The sequence below is a fragment of the Canis lupus genome, chromosome 8 (genome assembly GCF_048164855.1).
Source record: "Canis lupus baileyi chromosome 8, mCanLup2.hap1, whole genome shotgun sequence".
Taxonomy (NCBI): Eukaryota; Metazoa; Chordata; class Mammalia; order Carnivora; family Canidae; genus Canis; species Canis lupus.
In genome coordinates this window covers 7,262,531-7,286,806 of record NC_132845.1, presented here as the reverse complement: position 1 = coordinate 7,286,806, position 24,276 = coordinate 7,262,531, and the positions used below count along the sequence as shown (strand labels likewise).

The 24,276-nt window shown below is 40.9% G+C and overlaps 1 protein-coding gene across 5 annotated transcripts in view; it reads right to left on the bottom strand.

The window, feature by feature from the left end:
• Window positions 1-24,276, bottom strand: part of ST6GALNAC3 (ST6 N-acetylgalactosaminide alpha-2,6-sialyltransferase 3) — a 522,366-nt gene that overhangs the window by 273,282 nt on the left and 224,808 nt on the right. For all 5 annotated transcript variants that reach the window (XM_072834109.1, XM_072834108.1, XM_072834110.1 and 2 more), the window contains exon 2: window positions 15,634-15,828. In XM_072834109.1, the coding sequence (XP_072690210.1) occupies window positions 15,634-15,828 (195 nt within the window). The remainder of the gene's footprint in view (window positions 1-15,633; window positions 15,829-24,276) is intronic.

Genomic DNA, 24,276 nt, shown 5'->3' with positions numbered 1-24,276 from the left:
CCGTGCTTCATTTGCTTAATGTTTCTAACTCAAACAGAGACTACGTCACGTACACAAGATTATTTACTAAATGGGATAACATGTTCATAAGCTTTGTAAGGCAAGAAGAATGATACATGTGTTTGTCAATACTAGTTACAACAGAAAGTGCTGAGGGGGTTCATAGGAAGGAGCTGTGACCTCTAAGGGGAATCAGGCAAATTGGCCCTGGAGGAAACAGCCTTTGGACAGGGCTTTGAGGGATGGGTAGATTTTCCACACACAGAGATGGCAGTTAGAGGCCTTCCCGTTTGAACTAAGGCACAAAGGTGAGAACTCGAAGGACCAATATAGAATATGCTATTCTTCCCCTAACATCTTTTTCTAGTGGTTATGCCACATAGGCTTTGAGAAACAGTTAAGCAAAGGAATCCTAAGTGAAATCTCCTAATTGACTTTCTGCATACTTAGCATCACTTCCAGAAAAAAAAAAAAAAAAGTTATGGGGGCAGGTTGCCCTGAAAAGAGAAAGTTCATGGGCATGATTATGTAGCCACCAGAATTTAGGATGCATTCTTCTGAGTTAAAAGCAAAAGAGAAAAAAGAAAGCTTCCTACTAGCAGGAAAATGTCAAGGTGGCTCAGGTGGTGAATATTATTCTATTGCCATGATTCCTGTGTTTTTGTCAGCATAAGAATTTGTAACGCGGGCACACCACTCGCTGAAGAGATGAATGACCTCATGTTAGGTGACTCCGTTCCCAACCCCTAAGAGGTGATAACAACAGGCCGAGAGTGGCTTCCTTAATGAAAAGGAGAATTATAATGATCATGCTGGTTTCAAGAAACAAATAAGCACATTGACCACAGACCCATGCACTTAATAAATAAATAAATAAGCAAACAAACAAATAAATAATTCTGGAGATGATGAGGGCATCTGGGATCAGCTCATATTCATGCTCCCACGGATATCAAAAACAAATCTGCCTCTTTGAAGTAGATGTCCAAGAAAGAAACACAAGGGCTATCTGGCATATAGCTCAGCACCTGAAACTGTGCCTCATTTTCATCCTCAGTGGATTTCTGACAAACTATACCAATTTCCACCTAATTTTAAATCAAGAGAAGATATTACCGTAGACCATGAGCTCTTTAATTTGGGAACGTCAACATTTTCGCTCTGAAAGTCTGTCCCGAACACATCCTGTCTGAAAGCTCCTGTTACTGCAACAACACAGGGTTAAAAGGCTCCGTGCAGCCAGGGATGAAACATGGTTATCAACCATACTGCCTTTGAAACGGGGCTTAAATAACTTACAAAACAGCACGGTGTCATTTGAAAAATGTAAGGAAAGAAGCATGAGGTCGGCTCATCAGCAAGATAGCAAAGACGGTGGTGTTGTGGTTTGTGACGCCTACCAGGACAATAGAGTAAAAAGTCAGGAGAGCTTCACTTGTCTACAAGATCATCAACTTACACCAGCTCACAGCAGTCAGTAAAAATCTCCACTCCCATCCTCGGCATCCAAACAACAAAAGCAAGCAAGATCAAGTCGTATATGAGAGAGGCAGGCAGTTGAACCCTGAACAAAGGAAGCAGGGGGCCAGCGTGGAGAATAACATGTCAACACCTTGGAGCACTTCATCATATGACTAACCCTAGCGCTCTGGAGTCCACATTTCAAGACTCAGCCCTGCCACCATGAGCAAGCGTGACTTGGAACAAGTCACATAACCTTGCTTAGTCTCAATTTCCTCATCTACAACACAGGAGAATAATTTAACAGAATTCACATTGTCAGATATTTTTAAATGCATTGATTCCTTAAAAGCCTTACATACTGTTATACTGAATTTTATATGTTAACTTACTGAGCCCTGATGGCTAGGTGCTTGGTGAAACATTATTCTGGATGTGTCTGTGAACTTGTTTTTTTGATGAGATTAACATTTAAGCTGGATTTTTGAGTAAAGCAGATTATCTTCCATAATGTGGGTGGGCCTTATCCAATCAGTTGAAGGTCTACTAGAACAAAGGTTTACCTCCTCCAAATGAAAAGGAATTCTCTCAGCAGACTGTCTTTAGACTCAAACTGCAACTCAAGACTGCTACCCCATCATATTTCGGACTCACCAGGCCTCCACAAACATGTGAGCCAATTCCTTAAAACAAATTTCTCTCTCTCCCTCTCTCTCTCTCTACACACACACACACACACACACACACACACACACTTCCCGTTGGTTCTGTTTCCCTGAAGAATTCATACTAATGCATACACTATGAAAAAAAGAAAAAAGAAATTAATTGGTAAAGGTGTTTTCAAAACAAGAAAGCACCATCTTGATAAGTTTCAAGAGAAAAATCGTAGTCATTTCAATAGATGCCCAAAAAGTCATTTGGCAAAATTCAACACATTAGATAGGATTTTAGAAAATAATTTTAGAAGCAATTGGAGTCTTCCTTAATATAGCAAAGACAATCAAGTCAGGTCAATTTGATACTGAGTGATCAAACAGTAGAAGCACTCTTTTTAAAAATCTCTTTAGGCGCTACTATTTACCATTGGTTGGTAAACTCTAGTTCATGCAATAAAATATTGAAAAGAAGTGAGAAAAAGATGATTTAAAAACACTGAGATTGCACATGGAAACAATCCAAGGGAAACTTCTAAAACTTGACTGGGACTTATAGGAGAGAGTTCAGTACAACAAACAAATGCAAGACAAATATATAATGGGCTTCCCAAAACAAAGGGAAAAAGGATTTATAGAATAATGTAGTGATAAATGGTTAGCAGTGTAAAAAAATATACACAAACTTTTATGTATAGCACAATCATAACTACGTAACTGTGCCTGCATTTCGAGAAAGACTAAATAGAAAACTAAGGCATAAGAAGATATTTAAATGAAACTACTTCTGTCTCAAGGATTTTGGGAGAAACAACAAAGACCAGAAAACAATATATGATAGGTGCACAGTCCTTCTACATACTGAAACGAGGGGGATATTACCTATACAGAACATTTTGAAGTTATTACAGTGCTTCAGGAGCATTTATCTTACCTCTGGCATATATAAGAAATGTGAAAGAGGCATTTTTTGAGGAAGAAAAATCCTCATCCTCAAGTTAACATCTTTTCTGCAGCAGAGATGTGATTACTCTATATAAATGTTAGCTCTTATTATAAGAGGCAGTATGTGTGGTGGCGAAGAACAGAGGCTCTGGAGCCAGGATACAAATCCCAGCAACTCCACTTCCAGACAATGGAAAACCTTTGACAAGTTACTTATCCTCTCAGAGCCTCTGTTTCCTCATTTGCAAAATGGGATGAGAATAATACCGAATTATTAGAATTACGAGGTTTAAATAAATCAGTACGTGTAAAGCACTTTGAATGGTGTCTGGCACAGAGCAAGCACTGTACGTGTTGGTTTATCATCATCATCATTATTATTACTACTGTTATGTGAGCTTTGGGAAAGATATATGTGTCCTCAATCCAATAAACATTATTTATTTTTTTTAAGATTTTTTTTTTTTTTTTTTTAATTCATGAGACACACAGAAAGGGAGAGAGAGAGAGAGAGAGGCAGAGACACAGGCAGAGGGAGACGCAGGCTCCACGCAGGGAGCCTGATATGGGACTTGATCCTGGGTCTCCAGGATCGTGCCCTGGGCTGAAGGCAGGCGCCAAACCGCTGAGCCACCCGGGCTGCCCCCAATAAACATTATTGAGCCTGATTAGAAAGTTATTGGCAAGGGAAGCATAGGTGGCTCAGTCGGTTGTGTCCGACTCTTGTTTCTGCTCAGGTCATGATATTAGGGTTGTGATATGGAGCTTGGCACTCAGTGCAGAGCTGACTTGAGATTCTTTCCCACTCCCCCTCCCTCCCAGTTTGCATACACTCTCTCCCTTTCTAAAACAAATGATAAAATCTTTAAAAAATGAAAAAAAAAAAAGAAAGTTATTGGCAAAATGCAATACCATACAGAACCACCAAGAAATAATTTACTTGTATCTTTCTAGGAATTGTACAAATCATTTGCATTGCCAAAAAAACAGGTTGTATTAACAACAGAGGAAATTGCTTAAGTGCATGAAGACAACTACCAGGAATTTAAAAGCTCTGATTGGCTTCCAATGTGTTCTTGGAGGAATCTTGGAAGAATCTGAATTTTGTAAGATTTCTGAGGACTACAGGAATTACCTCTGGAACAGTCACTTTTTTCCAACAGTACTTATTGTATTCAGCATAGAAAATTAAGACAATGCTGTGTTCACAATTCATTTGAATTATACTAATCCCTTGCTGTGGAGCTGGACTCATATAGATTTCAAATTATTTTGAAGCACCTGTTCTGTTCTTCATCTCAGTTAATGGCGATTCCAAGCTTCCAGATACACAGGTCTAAAATCTAATGCCATTTTAAAAAATAAACTTATTTTAGAAGAGTATTAGAGTCACATAAAAATTGAGAAGACAATACAGAGAGTTCCCAAATACCCCATATCCAGTTTGCCCTCTTATCATGATCTGACACTAGGATACATTTATTATACTCAATGAACCAATATTGATAAGTTATTATTAACTAAGGTCCACACTTTATTGAGATCTCCTTAGTTTTGACCTAATATCCTTATTCTGTTCCAAGAATGCAACCAGGATACCATATTACAGTTAGTAGTCATGTCTCCTTAGGAGCCTCTTGGCTTTGGCAGCTTCTTAAAACTTCCCTTGTTTTTGAGGGAATGGTGCTCAACTTATATTTGTCTGGGGCTTTTCTCATGAGTACACAGGAGTTATGGGTTTGGGAGAAAAACATAGAAGCAAAATGTCATTTCATGGCATCACACCAAGGGTATATACTACCAACATGATTTATCACTATTGATGTTGACCTTGTTCACTTGGCTGAGGTAGTATTTGCCAGGTTTCTTACTATAAAATTACTATTTTTTCCTCTTTCTATATTGTACTTTTTGGAAGGAAGTCACTATAAGCAACCCACACGTAAGGAGTGTGAGAAGACTCACTTTTAAGATACTCCAAGCAAGTATTTATTTAGCTATTTTAAATTCTATTTTTTGTCGATGATGGAAACAGCTCTGAAATGTTTCAGATAGATATTGCTTTAAAAATAAAGTGCTTAATTCTAGTAATTTTTTTTTAAATAATAAACACACTACTCGTTCATTGTAGAAAAACTGGAAAGCATGTTTAAGAGAAGGTTCACCTAAAATACCATCTAGACAAAGACCACTATGCTTAATATCTTGAGCCACTGTCTCCAAACCTTTCTCGGTCTACATTTCAAGAGGTGAAACCATCCTCCACATATACTACTCCATCTCGCTTATCACCACCTAACATTATGAATAATTGCTCTGTACTTTTCAACAAAAAAAGTGTTTCTATCTTTACAGTTCCAGAGCCTACCATGGGGCACAGCATGCCGTGTATTCAGCAAGTGTGAGCCAATGACCTTTCTGACCAAACTGACGAACCCTCATGAAACCATTTAATGAAATCTGCTGGCCAGTGCAATCTCAGTCTCTGCCTTTTCCCTCACAGGACAACTAAAGTCACCGGCACAGAATCACCAATTTGGGTGCTTATTAATTAAATCAGTAAAACAGCATATAGTCTGTACGGACTAAAAGAAATAAAGGCACGTGAAGTGCTTAAGTACACAGGTCTACAATCCCTTCTCCCAAATGCCTTGAACCACGTATATTTTGGAATTAATTCTTCCATTGAGGAGGATGAGAGAACAGACGCACAGGATACGATGAAACACCACAACTAAGTACAGGGAAACACAGGGTAATCAACAGTGATATCTTCTACAGCAAAGCATGCAAATAATCACAATAAACAGACTGCTTCCTTGGGTATTGTCATATTTAATGGTGCATTTGAAGACTCCCTTGTGTCTGAGTTGTGGGAACACCCTCCAGAGGAGTTGTAGTCTCTTTAGCCCCAGTTTATCGCTAGCTGGGCACCAAATTTGGGGTTGATTTCTCATCTTGCAGGTTTCCTAGAAATGCAAGTAGTAAAATTCAAACTGTAAGACCACCAGGGTAGAGGTCTAGCATTTTGAATTTCCAGAGATAAGTTTTTGTTATCCAAAGACCAAAGATAAAAGTAAGCCTCCTTATCTGCCCTCTGTGCCAGTTTTTAGGTTTTTCCCCTAGCCTCTTCTCTCACTAGGGGAGAGCTTGTAAAAGCCCAGCTTTAGGGCCCTGTGAGGAATGGGGAATAGGGAGGGGTAGGTTCTTATTGTCTAATAAAACCCCAGGAAACCACACCGTCAGCATTCATGCTTACTTCTTTCCATTCCTTCTCACTTCCGGGTGTCTAAAGATTTCCCTGCTTCCTGGCAAGGTCAGCTGGGCATTAAATAAGGTGTCCTATTTTATCCAGCAGAACCTGGTGTTACAGCAAGAGGCCTGTTGGGTTCTCTTAGACAGATATTGCCAGAACTCTTAATTTCATTTTCTTTTATATCAATCATCTGTTTATTAGATACTTCAAATTTTTCCTTTAAGCCAGATTGCTTAATGAACCAGATACACCATCTCCCTGTAGGAGACTATTTGATATAGGGGCTATAGAATTACTTTAGAAATGAAAATTCTTTAATAAATATTTTTCTTTTGTAAGTAAGCCTTTGTAAGCCTACTCTGGAAAATCATTAGGCTAGAGAAATCACGACTTGATGCCATCTACTTAGTGAAAAATGATCTTCCAGACATTCAGTACAATTGTTAATGTGATCTCACTCGTATGTGGGATTTAAAAAACAAAACAGAGGATTGAAAGGGAAGAGAGGAAAAAATAAAAGAAGACAGAGTCAGAGGAGGAAGACAAACCATAAGAGACTCTTGATTATAGGAAAAAAACTGAAGGTCGTTGGAGGGGAGTGGGGCAGGGGAACGGGGGATGGAGTAACTGGGTGGACATTAAGGAGTGCACGTGATGTAATGAGCACTGGGTATTATATAAGGCTGATGAACCACAGAACTCTACGTCTGCAACCAATAATAGATTATATGTTAATTCATTGAATTTAAATAAAAAAATATATATATATATATATTTTTTTAATGAAATTACTTGAATGTTCTCTACTCTTAACAGCAGTGGAATAAACCTGTGGTGCTGAATGTCAATGCCCTTTAGGTGGTATTGTTCCAGGACACTTGTAACTGGGTCTTTCTCATTCTCTTTCTTGGTGAATCCCAATTTTAGTTTTTCTGGAAAGTGAGGTTTCTTGCTGATCCCTAGCACATGATCTGGAACTGAACAAGCACGTATTAAGTATTTGGGGATTGACTAATATTCATAGTTAATACTAACTGCCACTTGATAAATGGTTTTGTGCTAGTCATTCTGTTGACTATTAGCTGGAACTTGAGGAAAGGTGAACCCAAGCTCGTATCATTGGGGCCGTAGTACAGTCATCTTTTTCAACTCTCAAATCAAGGGGCTCATGCATGGGTGCTCTGTTTTGTCTTTCTTTGCTTGTCACAAATAAATTTCAATTTCTGAGAGGCCCCTTTCAAGTGTGTTAACATGGCAGCTGGCAAATGGGTATTTATCTACCTAAGGTTCTGTGATGAATAAAATTCCCTGTATCTTCCTAGGGAACCAATTACTACATTGAAAACTATGATAATAATGGATCTTTCATCAATAACAAATGTGATTTGTAAAGTGAAAATCAATCTATTTTGACTGATGATGCCTCATAGCAATAGGGAAGATTTCATCTGAATAATTATAATAAAACTATATGATTTATCAGTTGAGTAAGACTAGAAAGTCAGTAAGTAATCAGTCTCGTCTGGCCATTTTTCAGGCTGATGACCTTGGGACATTGTGACCTTCACTTTACTCCCTCAAAAGAACAAGCTAGGTTCTTAAATATATATCCCTGAGCAAGAAGATACACAGTGTGCATCTCTGTGGACACTTGATCTGACCAATGGATGGACAGACATGTCTCTTCGTGCACAGCCTCCCAGCAGGTATGAAGTATGGATTTGGAGAAATAGCTCCTCTCATTCTGCAGGCAGCCCCTTGTTTAAAGATGAGTTTCAAAATGTTTGGTTGTTGTTCTTACAAAACACCTACAACATATAATGTATGTATCAGCTAAGACCCTGGTTGCAAGTGACCAAAACATAGTTCAAAGTAGCACATGTAAAAAGGAGGGATTTATTAGCTTATGTGCCCAAACCACAGAGGAAGGCAGACTGGCTTCAGGAATGGCTGGTCTCAGCACCAGAGCATTTGTTCAGGCCCTCACTTTAGCTCTGCAACTATTTCTGCTTCTCTCAGGGCCTTGGTCTTGTTCTTTCCAGGGAACACAGCCACTGCCACCCAGAGAATCACATCTCAATGGCTCTAAGACCAAAGAAAAGAGCATAGCATTACCCAGAAAAACAATAAAATCTGGGAAGAGTTCTAAACGGTTTCTCTTGAGCCATGTGTCCATCTTTTGACCAATCACTTGATTGGCCAATCACTGGCCTGAATTTTCTGCTCACCCTTGTCATCAGAAAGGAGGGACTATTTCTGTAATAAGGAGGTGGCAGAGAGGAGACAAGCATTAAGAGACACCACATACACCTAACTGGCTAATCATATATTTTAATGATTTTATTATGTAATATAGTATACATGCATATATAGTATGTGCATATTTAAGAAAATATAAATTATCCTGTGAGCATGGGAGCAATTTCAATTTCATGAAATTGCATCCATGAAAGTATATATATGTATGTATGTATTTCCTACATGTTTATATATATTGGTTCATGAATGTGTATTTATGTATATATTACTGTTTTGCTAAGTATACACATTGTTGTTCCCTTTTCAGGGATCCCATTCACATCCTACATCACCATTACTCAATGAATGCACAGTTTACCTTCTATTCCCAAGAGTAAGTTGCATTCCAGGCAGGTTGGCCTACTTATTCCCCCCGCAGGTGTCTGATTTCCTTCTCTGCAAAGTCAGAGGATCATGAAGGCCTATAGCAGTGCCTGTGGGATCCCCGGGGCACGGGACTCCATGTCTATGTTGGGGGTTCACAGAGAGAAGCATTATTAGATGTGACCCCACATGTAGTTTTTGGGAGAGTAGGACCAGAGTAAGAGCACTCCAAGACTTGGGGTAACCAGCCAAACAAAATGAGGAGGCAAGAGATTAGCAACAAGGCTGACAGAACCAGAAAGAGGTAAGAAATGGATCAAGGGAGTGGGAGGCACTGGCGGTGACCAGCATGGCCAGCAGAAATCCACCTTGACTTTTGATGTCATGCACTTGGCCTCTTGGGAGTGTTAAGAGTGGAAAGAAAATGGGCAGTGTCTATTCAGAACTTTGGCTCCCGCTCTTTTCCCCAACTAACTTTCTCTCCTCTCTCCATCCCATCCAAATCCTTCTCCTACACACATGTCTCACCTCTCCCACAAAAGCTTCCTGGAGTTATTCCAGCCCGCAGCTCTGTCTGGCCCGCCTCATGCAGTCCTGGAGCATAGACAGCCTGGAGATGCAGCCACTGCTTGGGAGTTGCTATCTCACGATCCCACTGAGAAACATATCACCTCCTCTCCACTCAATAAATATATGCCCTCGTACTTAGGGAAAAGATAAATTATCTTAAAAATGATGCATCCAATATGCACATGCCAAATAAGTAATCTTTACGATATGTTAATTTAGTTGTTTCCTTTTCTATAACAATTTAATAGTTGAAATTCCTTTTGCTTTACGATTACACTAATGCGAATATTCAGAATTTAATTAACAATTAAATTGATCAGATTTAAACTTCTGGAACATTCATTTGCATATAATTGTTCTCAATATACTTATGTAAAGCCCAAAGCCTATATTCCCAAATATAGAAAACCTATTCATGTCAGTTTTAGTTACATGTGTACATTTATTTGAATTTGTGGAGTGTGTGCTTTTATTGCCAAGAAAGTCAGCTCTGTTCCTTAATTGTTGCCATAACCACAATTCAGGAAATTCTATTGCAACATCAATATGTTATGCACATCTTTAATTAGGCTAGTACGGCCTGTCTGTCACAGCAACTGATCCTAAGTATTCTTATTTAGTCTACTTGAGGCTTTAAAATGTTCTCATTTTTAAAAGAGGCATATTTCGGCCTCATTAAATTGTTAAGCAAATCAATATGCAGCCCTACAACTTGATTGCTATGTTCCAGAAATCCTGTGTCTCTTCACTTAGCACATCTTTGGGTACCTGCTGAAAGGGCACTCTTCCACAAACACCAGAAATCTTCTGCGGCTCTAGCATGTTATATTCTTTTATCAGATGTGAGGAAGACATCTGTCACCCCCACTGATCCCCAGGAAGATCTGGCTGGGCATCCTATTGATCGCCAGAGCCTGATTCTCTTATCTAAGTAGTTAATGCAAATAAGTTGCAGGTTCCTTGCTCTGAGCAGTGTCTTCACACCAGGTCACCCAACAAAAAAGACAACACAGTGACTAATTCCATGGTCTAGAAAGCAAACAGAATCTAGCCTGCAGTTCATTTCCTTCCCTTTCCTCAAAATCATCCATGATTTCAAACAGGGAGAGACAATGGCTACCTGAACCAAGCCCTACAGTAGTTAGCCTTTTACACCTTCCCCATCTGGCACAATTCCTTAATTTTAAAACAAATCATTAACATTTGCATTAAGGAGAAAGCAGAGTTCATGGGTTACTGCCAAGCATTGGTAGGGTTTTTTGTTTTTTTGTTTTTTTTGAAACACATTGGGTGTCATGTGCTTTTTACCATGTCCAAGGTCAAATGAGAATACAGTAACTCTGCCATAATGCTATAGGTGGGCTCCCCCAGATGCGTCCTAGTAAAATGGAGAGTTGCATTATGAACACAGTAAAGACATTGGCGGGCAAATCTGAGCAGCTAGGGGGTCAGGAATTAAAGCGGGGTGGAGTGCAGGGGGAGTACAAAGCCAACTGAAAAAGTTAAATCTCCCTAGGTCCACACTTCAGTTTGGTACTACCTTATGGTTGATGTCAGATCAAACAGAAGTACTGATGAGGAATTCCAGGTTCTGAGGCCAGCAGGGACTTTCAGGACTTCAGCACTTACCCAGTTCACGGATACTCATTTTACTTCCCTGCCTCTCAAGACTGCTCCTTCCCCAAAGATAAGGACTTTAGCCTATACTGGTTAAGAAAGAGAAGGGCCACAGGGTAAAGAATGGGAGCCAACCACCCATTATTTGATTTTTAGAATGTCCATGCTTTGGTGGGAAGGGTATTTTAATTCTTTCAATTTAAATCCTCTAGAATAAGTCTCCATAGTTTTCAAAACATAGTCCTTTTTATGGGTCTGAACCAGGGGAAAAAAAATACTCTAACAATCTAAAATATAAGCAAGTCCACCTGTTTAATCTTTCTTGTATTCCTTGTACTTTTACTTTGGGCACTTCCCTTGAGAATAGGTCATTCAAGAACAGGGTATTGATAAAATCAAGCCAAGCTTGAACAGAGTATAATTTACCATCTGTGAGGCCTTCAAGACAGACTGCCGTAGATTCATAAGACTGCCTATACTTCCACTTGAGCCGAGCCAAAGGGACCAGAGCTCATCTCATTTTTAACAGGAACCAGAGAATCAGATTTTGCTCCCAAGCAACCCAGCTCTCCCCAAAGTCCACTATATCTTCAACCTAATTCTGCCCCCCTCCCACCCCCACTTTGTTTTAGACAGTAGCGGAGAGAGATCCTCTCTGGTAAACATTTTTGCTCACCAAACCTTTATTCAGTGGCGGCAACGTCTGGTCCAGCTAACGCAACAGGCAATAAAGCCATCATCGGCAATGATCACGTTTGCAGATGTTCTAGGTCTGGAAATCATTGCTGGCATGCCTACATGCTCAAAAAATTCCTGGAAGTCTGTTGGTTTCTAGGAAGCTTGTGCTTTCTTCTGAGAAACTTGAGAAAACCTCAAGGACCAAGATATTAAAATAAACACATCAGCTTGGTGACCACTTGACTCAGCTAAGCCATGGCTATTGACTCTTCTCCTGATTAAATTGGAGAGAATAGGAACATAGGAGTGTGTGGCCATCCTTGAAGCGAGGTTTGAGGGTCACTCTTGAAGCTGTTTGCCTCATAACATCAAGTCTACCACCTATCATTTAAGCTACATTACTTTGGTTCTTGAAGATTTTTTTCTTCCCTTATTTAATGCAAGCCTTATTTAAATGCAACCGTCTCTGGCAAGGATTACATCTGAAGCCAATTATCTGGTGAGGGCCAGCGCACAGAGCATTTGGGAGTAAGAGAGAAGCGCAGACATGGGGGTGAGAATGGGGTGGAACTCTTGAGAAGGAAAGATGAAATCAATGAAAAGGGAGGTAAAGAGCCACCAAATTTTGCTTTTCCTCTCAATTTATCCTAAAACTGTTTGAGGAAAATCCATCCTTCTCTTTGGATATTATTATATTGTTTTTCAACTTCCATGCAAAATTTCCCGCTCATCACCTGCACTCATGTTACAGTATGGAAATTCTCAGTCATGCAGAGACTAGAGGAATAAGTTACCTGTATATCTGTTAGTCTTTGCATTTGGTAAAATTGCCTATTTCAAATATTTCTAGTTTGTTTTAGGTTGCTTAATGCCCCGCTGCCTCTTTTTAATTACTTCCTGCTGTTGAATTAGGTGAAATGCTTTGTAATGATTCCTGGTCAGGAAATACCCTACCTGGGCTCAGGATATATTTTTAAATTTTTTTTATTATGATATAGACGTGCACAGAAGTGAAACATGAACGTGTGCTTAATAAATACTCAGGATGTGAACACCCATGTAACTTCCAACTGGATCAAGAGACAGGATACTGCACATATCCAGAAACCCACCCTGATAACAAACTCTCTCCTCACTTCTACGACGATAATTTTCTTATTCTTTTTTTCTTTGTAGTTTTATCTCCGATATATGTCCCTAAGCAACATCATTTAGTTTTGCTGTTTCCTGTGATCTATAAACAGAATCACACTCTGCATTTTATTATTCTTGCATCTTTGGCTCAAAATTGTTTATGTAAGATTCATCCATAGTGTCATGCATAGCAGTTTCTTCATTTTCATGGCTGTAGGGTATTTCAGGGTATGTAGCACAATTTTAATCCATTCTCCTTCTGACAGACACTTGGGTTGCTTCCAGGTTCTAGCTATTTTGAATAATGCTGCCACATAAGCCTCCTGGTGCGTGTGCTCATGAACGTCTCCAGTATTTCAATGACTGGAAATTCTGGGGCGTGGTGTATTGCAGATCTTCAACTCCACTCGATAAGAGGAAGCTATTTTTTTTCTAAAATGGTTGTTCCAATTTATATTGCCCATACTAGTGTATAAGAATCTCTATTGTTCTAGGGGCACCAGGGTGGCTCAGTCAGTTAAGCATCCAACTCTTGATTTCAGCTCAGGTCATGATCTCAGGGTTGTGAGATCGAGCCCCACGTCAGACTCTGCATTGAGCGTGGAATATGCTGAAGATTCTCTTGCTCCCTCTCCCTCTGCCCCTCTCTCTCTCTCAAAAACAAAATCCTATTGTTCTATATCCTCACCAACACTTGCTATAGTCAGCTTCCTAATTTTTTGCCCATCTGGTATTTATAATAATTTTGACAGATACTGTTGCTGTCCTTACTTTCTACATGTCAGAACTGGCACGCAACCCATGCCTGTGAGCCTCCAAAGCTTAAAAACTCTTTCCAGGAATCATGCTTCCTCCCAAGATGGACCCTCTGTGGGAGCAAAATAATGATCAGTATCATCTGATAAATTCACTATATTAAAAACTATACCGGGATCCCTGGGTGGCGCAGCGGTTTGGCGCCTGCCTTTGGCCCAGGGCACGATCCTGGAGACCCGGGATCGAATCCCACATCAGGCTCCCGGTGCATGGAGCCTGCTTCTCCCTCTGCCTATGTCTCTGCCCCTCTCTCTCTCTCTCTCTCTCTCTCTCTCTGTGACTATCATAAATAAATAAAAATTAAAAAAAAAACAAAAAACTATACCAACAGAATTTCAAAGGTAGCCTGGTTGATGTGACTTTAAAGAACTGCATCTTCAGGTCAGTTTTCCAGTACTGCTCCAAGATCCAATCCATTAATATTTAGAAAAATGACAGGATCTTTAATATTTGGTGGGATTTCACTCACGAGAGTAATTCATGAGACATTTTACTCACGTTTCATTTTCTACCTGTAACAGGCACTTGTGAGATGATCGACACAATCCAGCAGTTACAGAATATTCAGTAACAGCCAAAAATGAAAGTAACAGAAGATGAGAGTGACACAAACGATTCTCTAAGAGATCCATCTTTATACAGGTAATCAATTTATTAGGACACTGAACAAATGCAAGCAATGGGCACTTTTTAAAAAATTAATTTAAAACCATTGAAAGGATAAACATCAAGCAAGTCTCCTAAGAATTTACCAGTTATTAATGGTGCATTTTTTCTTTTTACTATAAAGGTCTAATAAAAAGGCTGTAAATCCTACAGATACAGAAAAGAATTTTCAAAAAAACCAAATTAACCAGAAGCAATGACTAATATTGCTTACAAAAGGGGATGGGCCAAGCCAGCTTTCAGTAATCTTCCCTGGATACTAAGAATAGCTCTCAGAAAAAGAAAAAAAAAAAAAAAAAAGAAAAGCTCTCGGGACAGGAGCAGCTAGTTTTTTGTACCTAAGTCTCCTCTCTAGTATCTCTACAACATGGCCTTTCAATGGGATCTGATCCAAAACTCTTCCCAGTGAGGTGACTTGCACCCTTGTCACCAACAACTCCAACTAGCCTTTGGACTTCACATCTATAAATATGAATCTCGCATTTATCCCACCCTATAGAAACAAATAGTGAAAACAATTGAATTAACCACTTCTTGACACTTCACACATTTTGGGAGGTTCATTATTTTTTACTTCCCTCCACGATACAAATCCTTGCTTGCAAACATGCTATTAGCACATTGTAGCATACTTTCCAGTTGTCCATGTGCCTCCATCCTCTCCTGTACTACCAAATGGCTACGAACATTTAGAGGTTCAGTGATTAAGGGACTTAAATGATTTTAACCCCTTTAAATTTGGAGACTCTTTAAATCCCATTATCTCTGCAGCCATGGAGAATTTTAAAATCAGCTTGGCCTTTCTAGCTCCAGGTCTAAGGATTACAGAGTTTTAAAGAAAATAAATGCTTCTCTGCAGTTCTACAAAGAGCTGTCCCCAACCAGTTGACCTCCAGGAAATAAAGCCAGCCAGTTCTCCAGCTGGTAACTGCTGATCAGAGTTTTGAAATAGAAAGATATGTATGTTATGCCACAAACCACCAGGAAAACAAGTAATTGCCTCCTCAACTCCACATGAAGCTAGTGAATCAGAGGATTTGGTGTAGCGGGGTCAGCAGACTTTAGGCATGTGTCAGTAAATGTCTAAGAATGAGAAAACAGAAAATGCCAGGGACCCAAAGAAGCCTGTAGGGGTAGAGAGAGTAAGTTCAGTGATTGGGAGCCTGTTACCTTGGATACTCACGAATCCTAGGAAACCCTCTGAGGTCTTACCTCTTGTGTCCTCACATTTATGTAGCCATAGTGAGTTCGAAGGGGCCGCCTATATGTGTAGGAGAATGGGATCCATTTTGTGCCAGGCTGTCCAAAGCAGTTTAGCAGCAGTGGGAAATTCACTTCATTTACAAGGCGTACAACCAGCAGGAAGAGGAACGCGGCTATGAAGCTCACTGCAATCATTGACTTTCGCTACAAAAACATTAAAAAAAAAAATAAAGAAGAAGAAGAAGAAGAATGAGTGAATGAATGAACAAATGAATGACTTTCAACCAAAAGTAGTCACAGAGGGAGGTTTCTTTATTTCTCTCGCTTTTTCTTTCAAAGGGATCAAAGGACTGTGCCCTTGAGGATATTTCACTTGGAGACAGAATGTAATCATTTGGTGACCGGGTCGCTTTGGTGAGCCTCTGAGAGCAAGCAGGGCAGCTCTCTTACATCGCCTTTCCTTCTATCCCTACACTTCCTCGCTTCCCTGTATTCCTCAACAACTTCTCTTCCATTTTCAAAATGCAAACCACACATTCCCAACTACAGGAAGCCCTTCCTAACTGCTCAGGCCCCTTCCACCATCATCCCTTCACCCCAACCTATCTGCCCTACTAGAAACAAGTAGTCCTGCCGCTCTCATACCTCGCAGGCACATCTATTGTTGCACATATTTCATCGTATAATTATTTACGTGACTTTTCCTCCATCTAATCGTGATGTCCTGGAGAAGGCGCACGTACTGTCATAATGATCTCTCTGAACCCCAGGTCCTTAACACAGTTGTAGGCGCCCAAGAAACATTTGAGCGAATCAACAAATGAACAAATAAGTGGATGGATTTTTCACGTCCTTGTAGACACTCTATCAACAACTACTTTGTTTCTTTATCCAGCACGCATGACACGCAGGAAACTTCGCCTGTGCTATAGAACATGCAAAAGGTAAGACTCAAAAAGCTAAGAATATGAGCGGGACAAAAAAAAAATCTATGCCAAGCAGCGTAAGAACATTCCTGTAAATGTGTTGCCATGGAACAAGCGCAGGAGCAACTGCAGCTGACTGGGGTGGGGGAAAGCAGAGATGCTGTTGAGATGGGGCTGGATAAAATGCATGAGTTTTAATCGGTAGAGATGTGTGAGTGACGCTTTCTAGGTAGAGGGAGCACCCCAAGGCAGCAAGAAACATGGGGTTACTCATAGCTACACAGCACTTTGTCTTCCTGGGGCACAGAGGAGGAGAAAAAGCTGGAAACGCAAATGGTAACTGTATGGAGGCCGCCTGCAGCACCACGCTGAGGAGTCTAAGGAGTTTGCTAGGTGACGGAAAACCAAAGGGGGTTTTGTTTGTTCGATTGTTTAATTTTTTTAAAGGTGACTGATACCATCAAACGTCAGTGCTTTAGATGTTTTAGAGCAGGAGAAACTAAAGCTAGGCAGCAACTAGTTAGGATGCTACTCCACCTTGCTGGGACAGAAGGAATGAGGGGTGGACACCAGAGCAGTGGTGAGGGGCACGAAGGTAGAAAACGATGTGAGAAACTCAGTTTAGGAGGTAGGCAGAGAGCGTGGCTCCTGATGGGACCGAGGTGCCGATGGAAAATTCAGAGATGCCGGAGAGTTTGAGTCTAGACAGGTAACTGCAAGAATACTGGTCCTATCAGGAGAAACCAGAGCAGTCAGAGCAAGAACTGATATAAAAGATTAAGAGGATAAAACCCTGGGCTTTCTAAGTCCTCGTTTTCATCCAGATGGTGGGTCATCTGAATGGAGCCATCCGGGGGGCAGGTGGAAGGTCAAGTCTAGAGCAAGAAGAAAGAGTGGAGCAGAGGGCAGGTGTCAGAAACAACCCTGCCTTCGAGTCCAGGGTGAAGGTGCAAGGAGATATTCCTCCGTGAAGCTGGTCTTGGCCCTTGATTCTTCTTCAAACTTAAAGGAGGCCAGATAACGTTTCCAGCACGAGTGCGTATGCGTCATTGTTGTGTTTCCAGCTCACCACTGCCTGGTGAAATAGGCTTCTTTTTGCTCTTCACAGAACATCCCAAAGGAGAAAAGGAACCCAAAGCCAGCCCCTGTCCCCTCCTGGGCCATGATCCCAGTCTCTACAAGGACAGTGGAATAAGCCCCCAGAAGCCAGAGACCCCAAAGGAAGTCGTTGCTCTTGCTCAGCCCCCATCATCTGTAAAGGCCCCATCCCTCCGTCAAGCCAGCCTCATTTCTCAATCACCTGAAAGTCCCTTGAGTTCTGCTTCCTCAAAACCCCTTATCTCACCACTAACTCCCACCGCCTTACCTCATTTAACCTTCTAATCATGAAAAACTGTTTTAATTTGCTCCTCTGTGGAATCATTATGTCCACAACATTGCAATGTGTCAAGGTAACAGCTTAAATGAGGTGATGGATCTTACAAGTTTAAAGGGACACAGACCAGAACAGATGGCTAAATAAAAGCAAAGAGGCCAGTCACCCATTAAGTAAACAGGTAAGAACCTTTTTTATCGCCATCCGGGAGCTTGTTGCAAAGCAGCAGTTTTCTTTGAAGGAGACTCAGATGGGATCCGTGCCTTTGTCTATTCCAGAGATCGGCAGGGCTCTCTGGCCCTCCTGGTACCTGCACTGCGTTGCATGGCTGGGGGCTTGGGGACAAAGGCACAGAGGGCCTTTCTGAATTCCCTGATCTTACACAGCCACACATAATGCATACACGAGAGGAAAATAAATCAACCGTTTGTGGAGAGAGGCTTCAAACTGAAATGAAATCACAGTTGTCAAAGTCTGCTCCCTAGTAATCCACGTCTGCCTCCCGTGTTTTATCAAAGGGAACCAAATAATGAGCCCAGAGAGGATGACGGGAGCAAATGGAGAATGGAAGCCCCACGGACACCCCTGTGCTCGACCCGGAATCGTATTCTGCGGGGGACAGAGGTGTTCCTTTCATGGCTCAGGCCTGCCTCGACTGGAGCCTCTGCCTTTCTTTACGTTTCAGCACTCTCGTTGAACATGAAAGCATTCTCAGAGGGCTGATATCCTGCCCCCCTGAAATTTCACCAGAAAATGCTGGAGTTCCAGCACGTTCTGCACTGGAGACAGCGAGGACGACACTATGCAACACGGATGGGCATCCGCCTCCGCCTGGCAGTCATTCCTGCCAAAGCATGACCTTGAGCTTCGGCGATCACAATGCAAACTGTGGATGAGGCTCCTGGAAGTCTAGCAGAATGCAATGAGACTGTGTGTGTGTATGAGAGAGAGAGAGAGAGAGGGTCCGGGGCATTGGAGAAGTCACAACATGCTACTGTGTATGATGTACAGGAATGTATCTCCTTCTTCAAGTCCCATGTACTCAAGAGCCCGTGCCCTGTACAGATTTGGTGAGGTGCTGAGAAGCAGAAATAAAACCATAAAAGACCGTAAGACAGCGCCTCTAGAGTCACACCTTAGGACACCTGGAAAGTAAACAGAAGGGTGTGATGCCAAACATCAAATGAGGTAGTGGAGGTCACGCACAGGGCGCTGGGCCAGCTCAGAGGAAGTGGGAAGGGGTGTGCATGGGATGGTTCCAGGAATGCTGGTTTGGGGCGGGGGGCAGTATTCAAAAGAAGTCCTGAAGAATGAGGAGGAGTTAGACAAGTGAAGATGGGAAAGGCTTTCCAGGCAGAGGGAACAGCATAGACTAAGGCCTGAAGTCGGTTAGAAACCTGCAAATGATTTGGTACATAGACCGTATGCGGTGGGAGGTGATGGTAAGGAAGTAGACAGGGTTCAAATCGAAACACAAAAAAATAGTAGGCCAAATGAATTCACTCAGATCCAGTTATCTGTCCCATCCATCTTACATTAGGATCATGAAAGGAGAAACGCATAAAAGTGCTTATGCTTTGTAATACGAAAACATTCTTCACTTTCCAATCAAGTGAAAATGCATCAATCACATCATCATATTTGAGATTGCCATCCAACACACCACGATGCCTTGTTTCCAGTCACTTAAGCTTATTCCATCAGTGACTTGTTCTAGAGATTGTTTTGAGTCCATCAGCACTCGACAAATTAGAAGACTCTACCTATTTCTATGCTCTACATCTACCCATCTGTTCATGGAAGTGATCATTGCTGCCTTTACTCAAGTAATCGGGGCATCTCAGATCCAACAACCAGCAACTAGGTAGGAAAAAAACAACAGCAAGTACTCATCAAGTTTATAATGTATAAGACTCCATCTGACAAAGTTTTCATACTGCAAAAATAGGCATTAACTTTAATAGATCATTCCTCAGAACGCCTGGGTGGCTCAGCGGTTCAGCGTCTGCCTTTGGTTCAGGGCATGATCTCAGGTCCATGATCGAGTCTCACATTGGGCTCCCTGTGCGGAGCCTGCTTCTCCCTCTGCCTGTGTCTCTGCTTCTCTCTCTGTGTCTCTCATGAACAAATAAATACAATATCTAATAAAAAAATTTTTAATTAAAAAAAAGAATTTAATAGGTCATTAAATCTAAGATCAGAAGTATGAACTTTAGGGGCATCTGGCTGGCTCAGTCAGCAGAGCCTGTGACTCTCAACATCAGAGTCTTGAGTTCAAGCCTGTGTTCAGCATGAAGTCTACTTAAAAAAAAAAAGAAGTATGGTCTTAAAATAACACAACAGGTGGAAAATGCATCGTGCTGGCACACAGTGAGTACTCAAAAATGGGAGATGTTATTATCATGATATAACTACTAATTGTCAGAGCCTTTTTGGCCACTAGCCAGTTGGTAAGAATTGGCCAGCCCATGTGCATGCATGATAAAAACTTGGAGATATCTTTTTTTCAAATATTCTAAGCAGCTGCACACCCTTGAACTATTCAGTGAAACTTACCCACACAAGCTCTGAGAGAATGTCACTGTGCCCAAATAGATCTGATGAATTGCTTTAGGGAAAGCTTTCTCCTTCTTTGTTCCTCATTTTGGGCAAGTCTGAAGGGGCCTTTAACAGCTGAGACATTTAGAATTTAATCCCCTCTGTGCTGCAAAAATATGCATCAAAAATGTGGCATTCCAGTTGCTTGCTCTTTAGAGTTGGAATATCATTTATCAGACTTATAGCAGAAATACCTATTTCAAAATAACACCCACAGAGAATTCATGATTTAAGGAGAAAACAATTGCAAATATTTGTACCTAGCAAATTTGCAAGCTATATTAAGGTTTGTATGTTTCTATTCTTTCTACCTAAGGTCTTTAACCTCAGGATGAAGTCTTTACCTTTTTAATTTAGCGAGTTGATAGGTTTTTTTGGTTTCTTTTTCATAAATAATTAACAATAGTATAAAGCTGTATGTTTCCATTTAAGTAGTATTATTTAATTACTAAACTCGTTGCTTTCCAGGATAAAACTGTATATATTTTTGTCCATATGCTGTCATTTATCCATAATAAATATTGGTGTTGATTGTGTTATTTATATGAGTGTCCAAACACCTCACAAATTGACGAGTGCCTACCCACTACATATTTGCGACCTTATCAAATAAAAATTCTTCTCCCATGTACAAAATTGTATCATCAATTTAATTCTACCTTGTGCCATTGGCCAAGCTCCAAATGTGGTTCTCCCAAAACACAATAAAGCCTTTTCTCATGTGTACAAGGATGAATTAGCAAAGCTCAGAGTATACAGATAAGATCTTCATTTGTTTTATTTATCTATTAAATCAACACGCTGGATCCTGCTTATTAAACTCTAGTGAACTCTGAGGGAAAACACCACCCATTTGTTGGAAGGGGGGATGAGGCAAGGGAGGTAATAACAGGGGGCCAGACCTAAATTGGTGGAGTCCATACCTTAGGCAACAGAGCTGGGGACAGACTCACTGAGGTCATCAAGAAGACAGTAGTGAATGCCAAACAAGATCAAGATAAGAGAATAAGTAGCATCTCAGAATGCATAAAGCTGCGGAAGAAAATGTAATGGCCTAAAAGAAATGTAGTTTGGGAGTAGACTCTGAGGAGGGCAGGAGGAGTGGATCTCTCTAGATCCACTCTAGAGAGGCAGAAGGGGATCTGACTCTGGAAGGTCTTGTATATCCCACCAAGGTGTCTGGACTTACACCACAGAATCCAAACAAGAGGTCTGTGTGAGAGACAGACAGGACCAGATTTGTTTTGGGAAGCTCACTCTGGACATGGTATGGTCTGTGGATGAGGAGGTGGGAAAGACCCTTCTGGGAAAGACAATGACAAGAGCAACATGGGCCACTTCATCAGATATCACTCATAGACAGTAAATTCTCAAGACAAAAACTGTTATTGTTGCTCTTAGCGACTGGCTTTTCTTTTCCTACTAAGGGGAACTAGGATTCAAGTCCAGATAGAGTATTTACGTATGAACAGTCATCAGAGTCTTAATAGAAGACAATGTTTAGCAAGTGTTATGAGTTGGAGAAATACGTCTGTAATCCTCATTTTCCAGACAAAGAAATAGAGATGTAGAGAGACTGAGTGACTTGCCCAAGGTCGCAGCGCAAGAAAACATTAAACGCAGTTATTTAACTCAGATATTCTGACTCCAGAGCCTGTGATCTAGTGTATGAATTAACCCAGCTGTTGATTTTACTCATACGGAAGGGGACACTCTTAGAGGACTGGTTCGGAAATTTTAAAAACTGGTACTAACCCTAAGTAGATTTTGTAATACATGTTGTCAATAAACAAAATAATTCATATGGAAAATTAAGTGGCTGATCTGAAGCATGGTAATTATATTTACCTCAAAATCAGTAATTTGTAGGCAAATTTAATTCTGGCTTTATTCCCAGTACTAACAAGACAACGTCAGGGTACCATTGGTTAGCACTCAGGGAAAATAAAGCAATTACTTTTCCACTTCTGCTAGAGAATATTAGGTGCCCTTTGTCAATCAATAGAATGGAGTCCCATTACCAGCAGTTCCTAGGAACCAACAGGATAACATGGAGATGTCTTCCTTTCTTAGCTCCACAATTCTGCAATCCCTCTACACAAGGAAGATGCAGCGAAACAGCATAATGCTGATGGTTTCATTAAAAAAAAATTAATTAGCAGACAGCCTTCAATATGGTGACCTGCTTTAAGAATCTGGAACCCATGTCAATGTGTCACCATCAGAAACAGGTACAGTCCAGTAAGAATTACCAATGCGACAAACAAAAACCAAGGCAATAGAATTCTCATGGGCACCACTGTCATATGTTATTCTCTGCAGAAGAGTCCTAGAGAGGAATTACAGGTAACCAAAATTTCTTCAGGGATTTTTTTTTTTGCCTAAAGGGATCCCCTGTAGTTGCAAACACCATAGAGAAGCTCAAGTTAGCATGAGCACTATGAGTCTGTCAGGTGACACGATAAGGGGTCACACTGAATGTTCTAGCACCTATATTAAAACCATAATGAAAACTGTCAATAAATATTTTGTACGCCTACACATCTTTTCCATATTGTTTGAGGAGAGGACTTAGGTTTTTCCTGTCCTGATTTGATTTTCGAACTGCTATAATATCCAATGAAAACAATCATGGCTACATTGACTGAGTTTGTTTCATTTTGAAAAATTACATAAAGCCAGCTTATCTCATTTTGCCTTTCATCTTGATCATACTGCCTCGGCATATGTCCTGTCACAGGGCAGAGGGAAATCAAAATTCTTCAGATACACAAGATAGAGCTGCAGATTGGTATGGAGTATGTAGAACGAGGGGCCCAGAGAGCAACGTCTCTCCGTGTGGCTGTGCAGATAGACACAGGGAAATTTAATCCCAAGGGCCAGTTCTCATGATGAGAACATCAGAGATTGGGACAGATTGCCCTGAAGAAGGTGAGCCTGAAGAGGTGACCTCTTTTTTTTTTTTCCATTAAATTCTTGGAACTTAGGGGAGCAAATATCTTCCAGTCTGCCTGTTGTTGTCTCTCTGTACCCCTGGCTTTCTGGAGAGGGAAGAGAGGTGCTAACTAACCAGAGACAATGAAGATAATTAGGCAACCAGACCAGGTGACTTTGTTTAATTTTCTGCCCCCTTATGGACCACTGGCCTTTTGTTTTTGGGTTTTTGTGTTTTGTTTGTTTGTTTTAGTTTCTATAAACATCTGCTTGGCATCTTTCACTCTTACAGAGATGAATTTGTCTCTTAGAATCCAATTTTTACTTTCAAGGTTATTCAGGACACAGAAGTAGAAGATGAGGATAACTTCTGGTGATCCTGGTGTCATGAGGGAGGGGGTCATGCCCGGAGACATCACGATAATGATGACAATGACAACCCTGAAAACAATGATGAGACCCTTAATCTTTCTGTGAATCTACGCCACGTTAATACTGTACAGCATCTATCTTTAAAAACACTTTGAGACCTGTCACCCTGCGTGATTCTCCCTATAACCAGTGGAGTAGGAAAGGAAGTGTGGATGCCTAGAAGTCTCATGTCACATCTGTCATTTCCTCCCTCCCTCTCTCAGGCTGGCATCTCAACATTCTCTAAAGCCCCTTTGCTACCCAGTTCCTGTGACTCTGTCCAGACTCCTCAGCAAGTACTTTACCCGGATGAAACAGATTCTCACCAGTAGCCTATCAGTAGACTCAGGGTGGTCAGGTAACGCTACACGAGTCGATGTATGTAACCTTGGGCACGTTGCTCTTAAC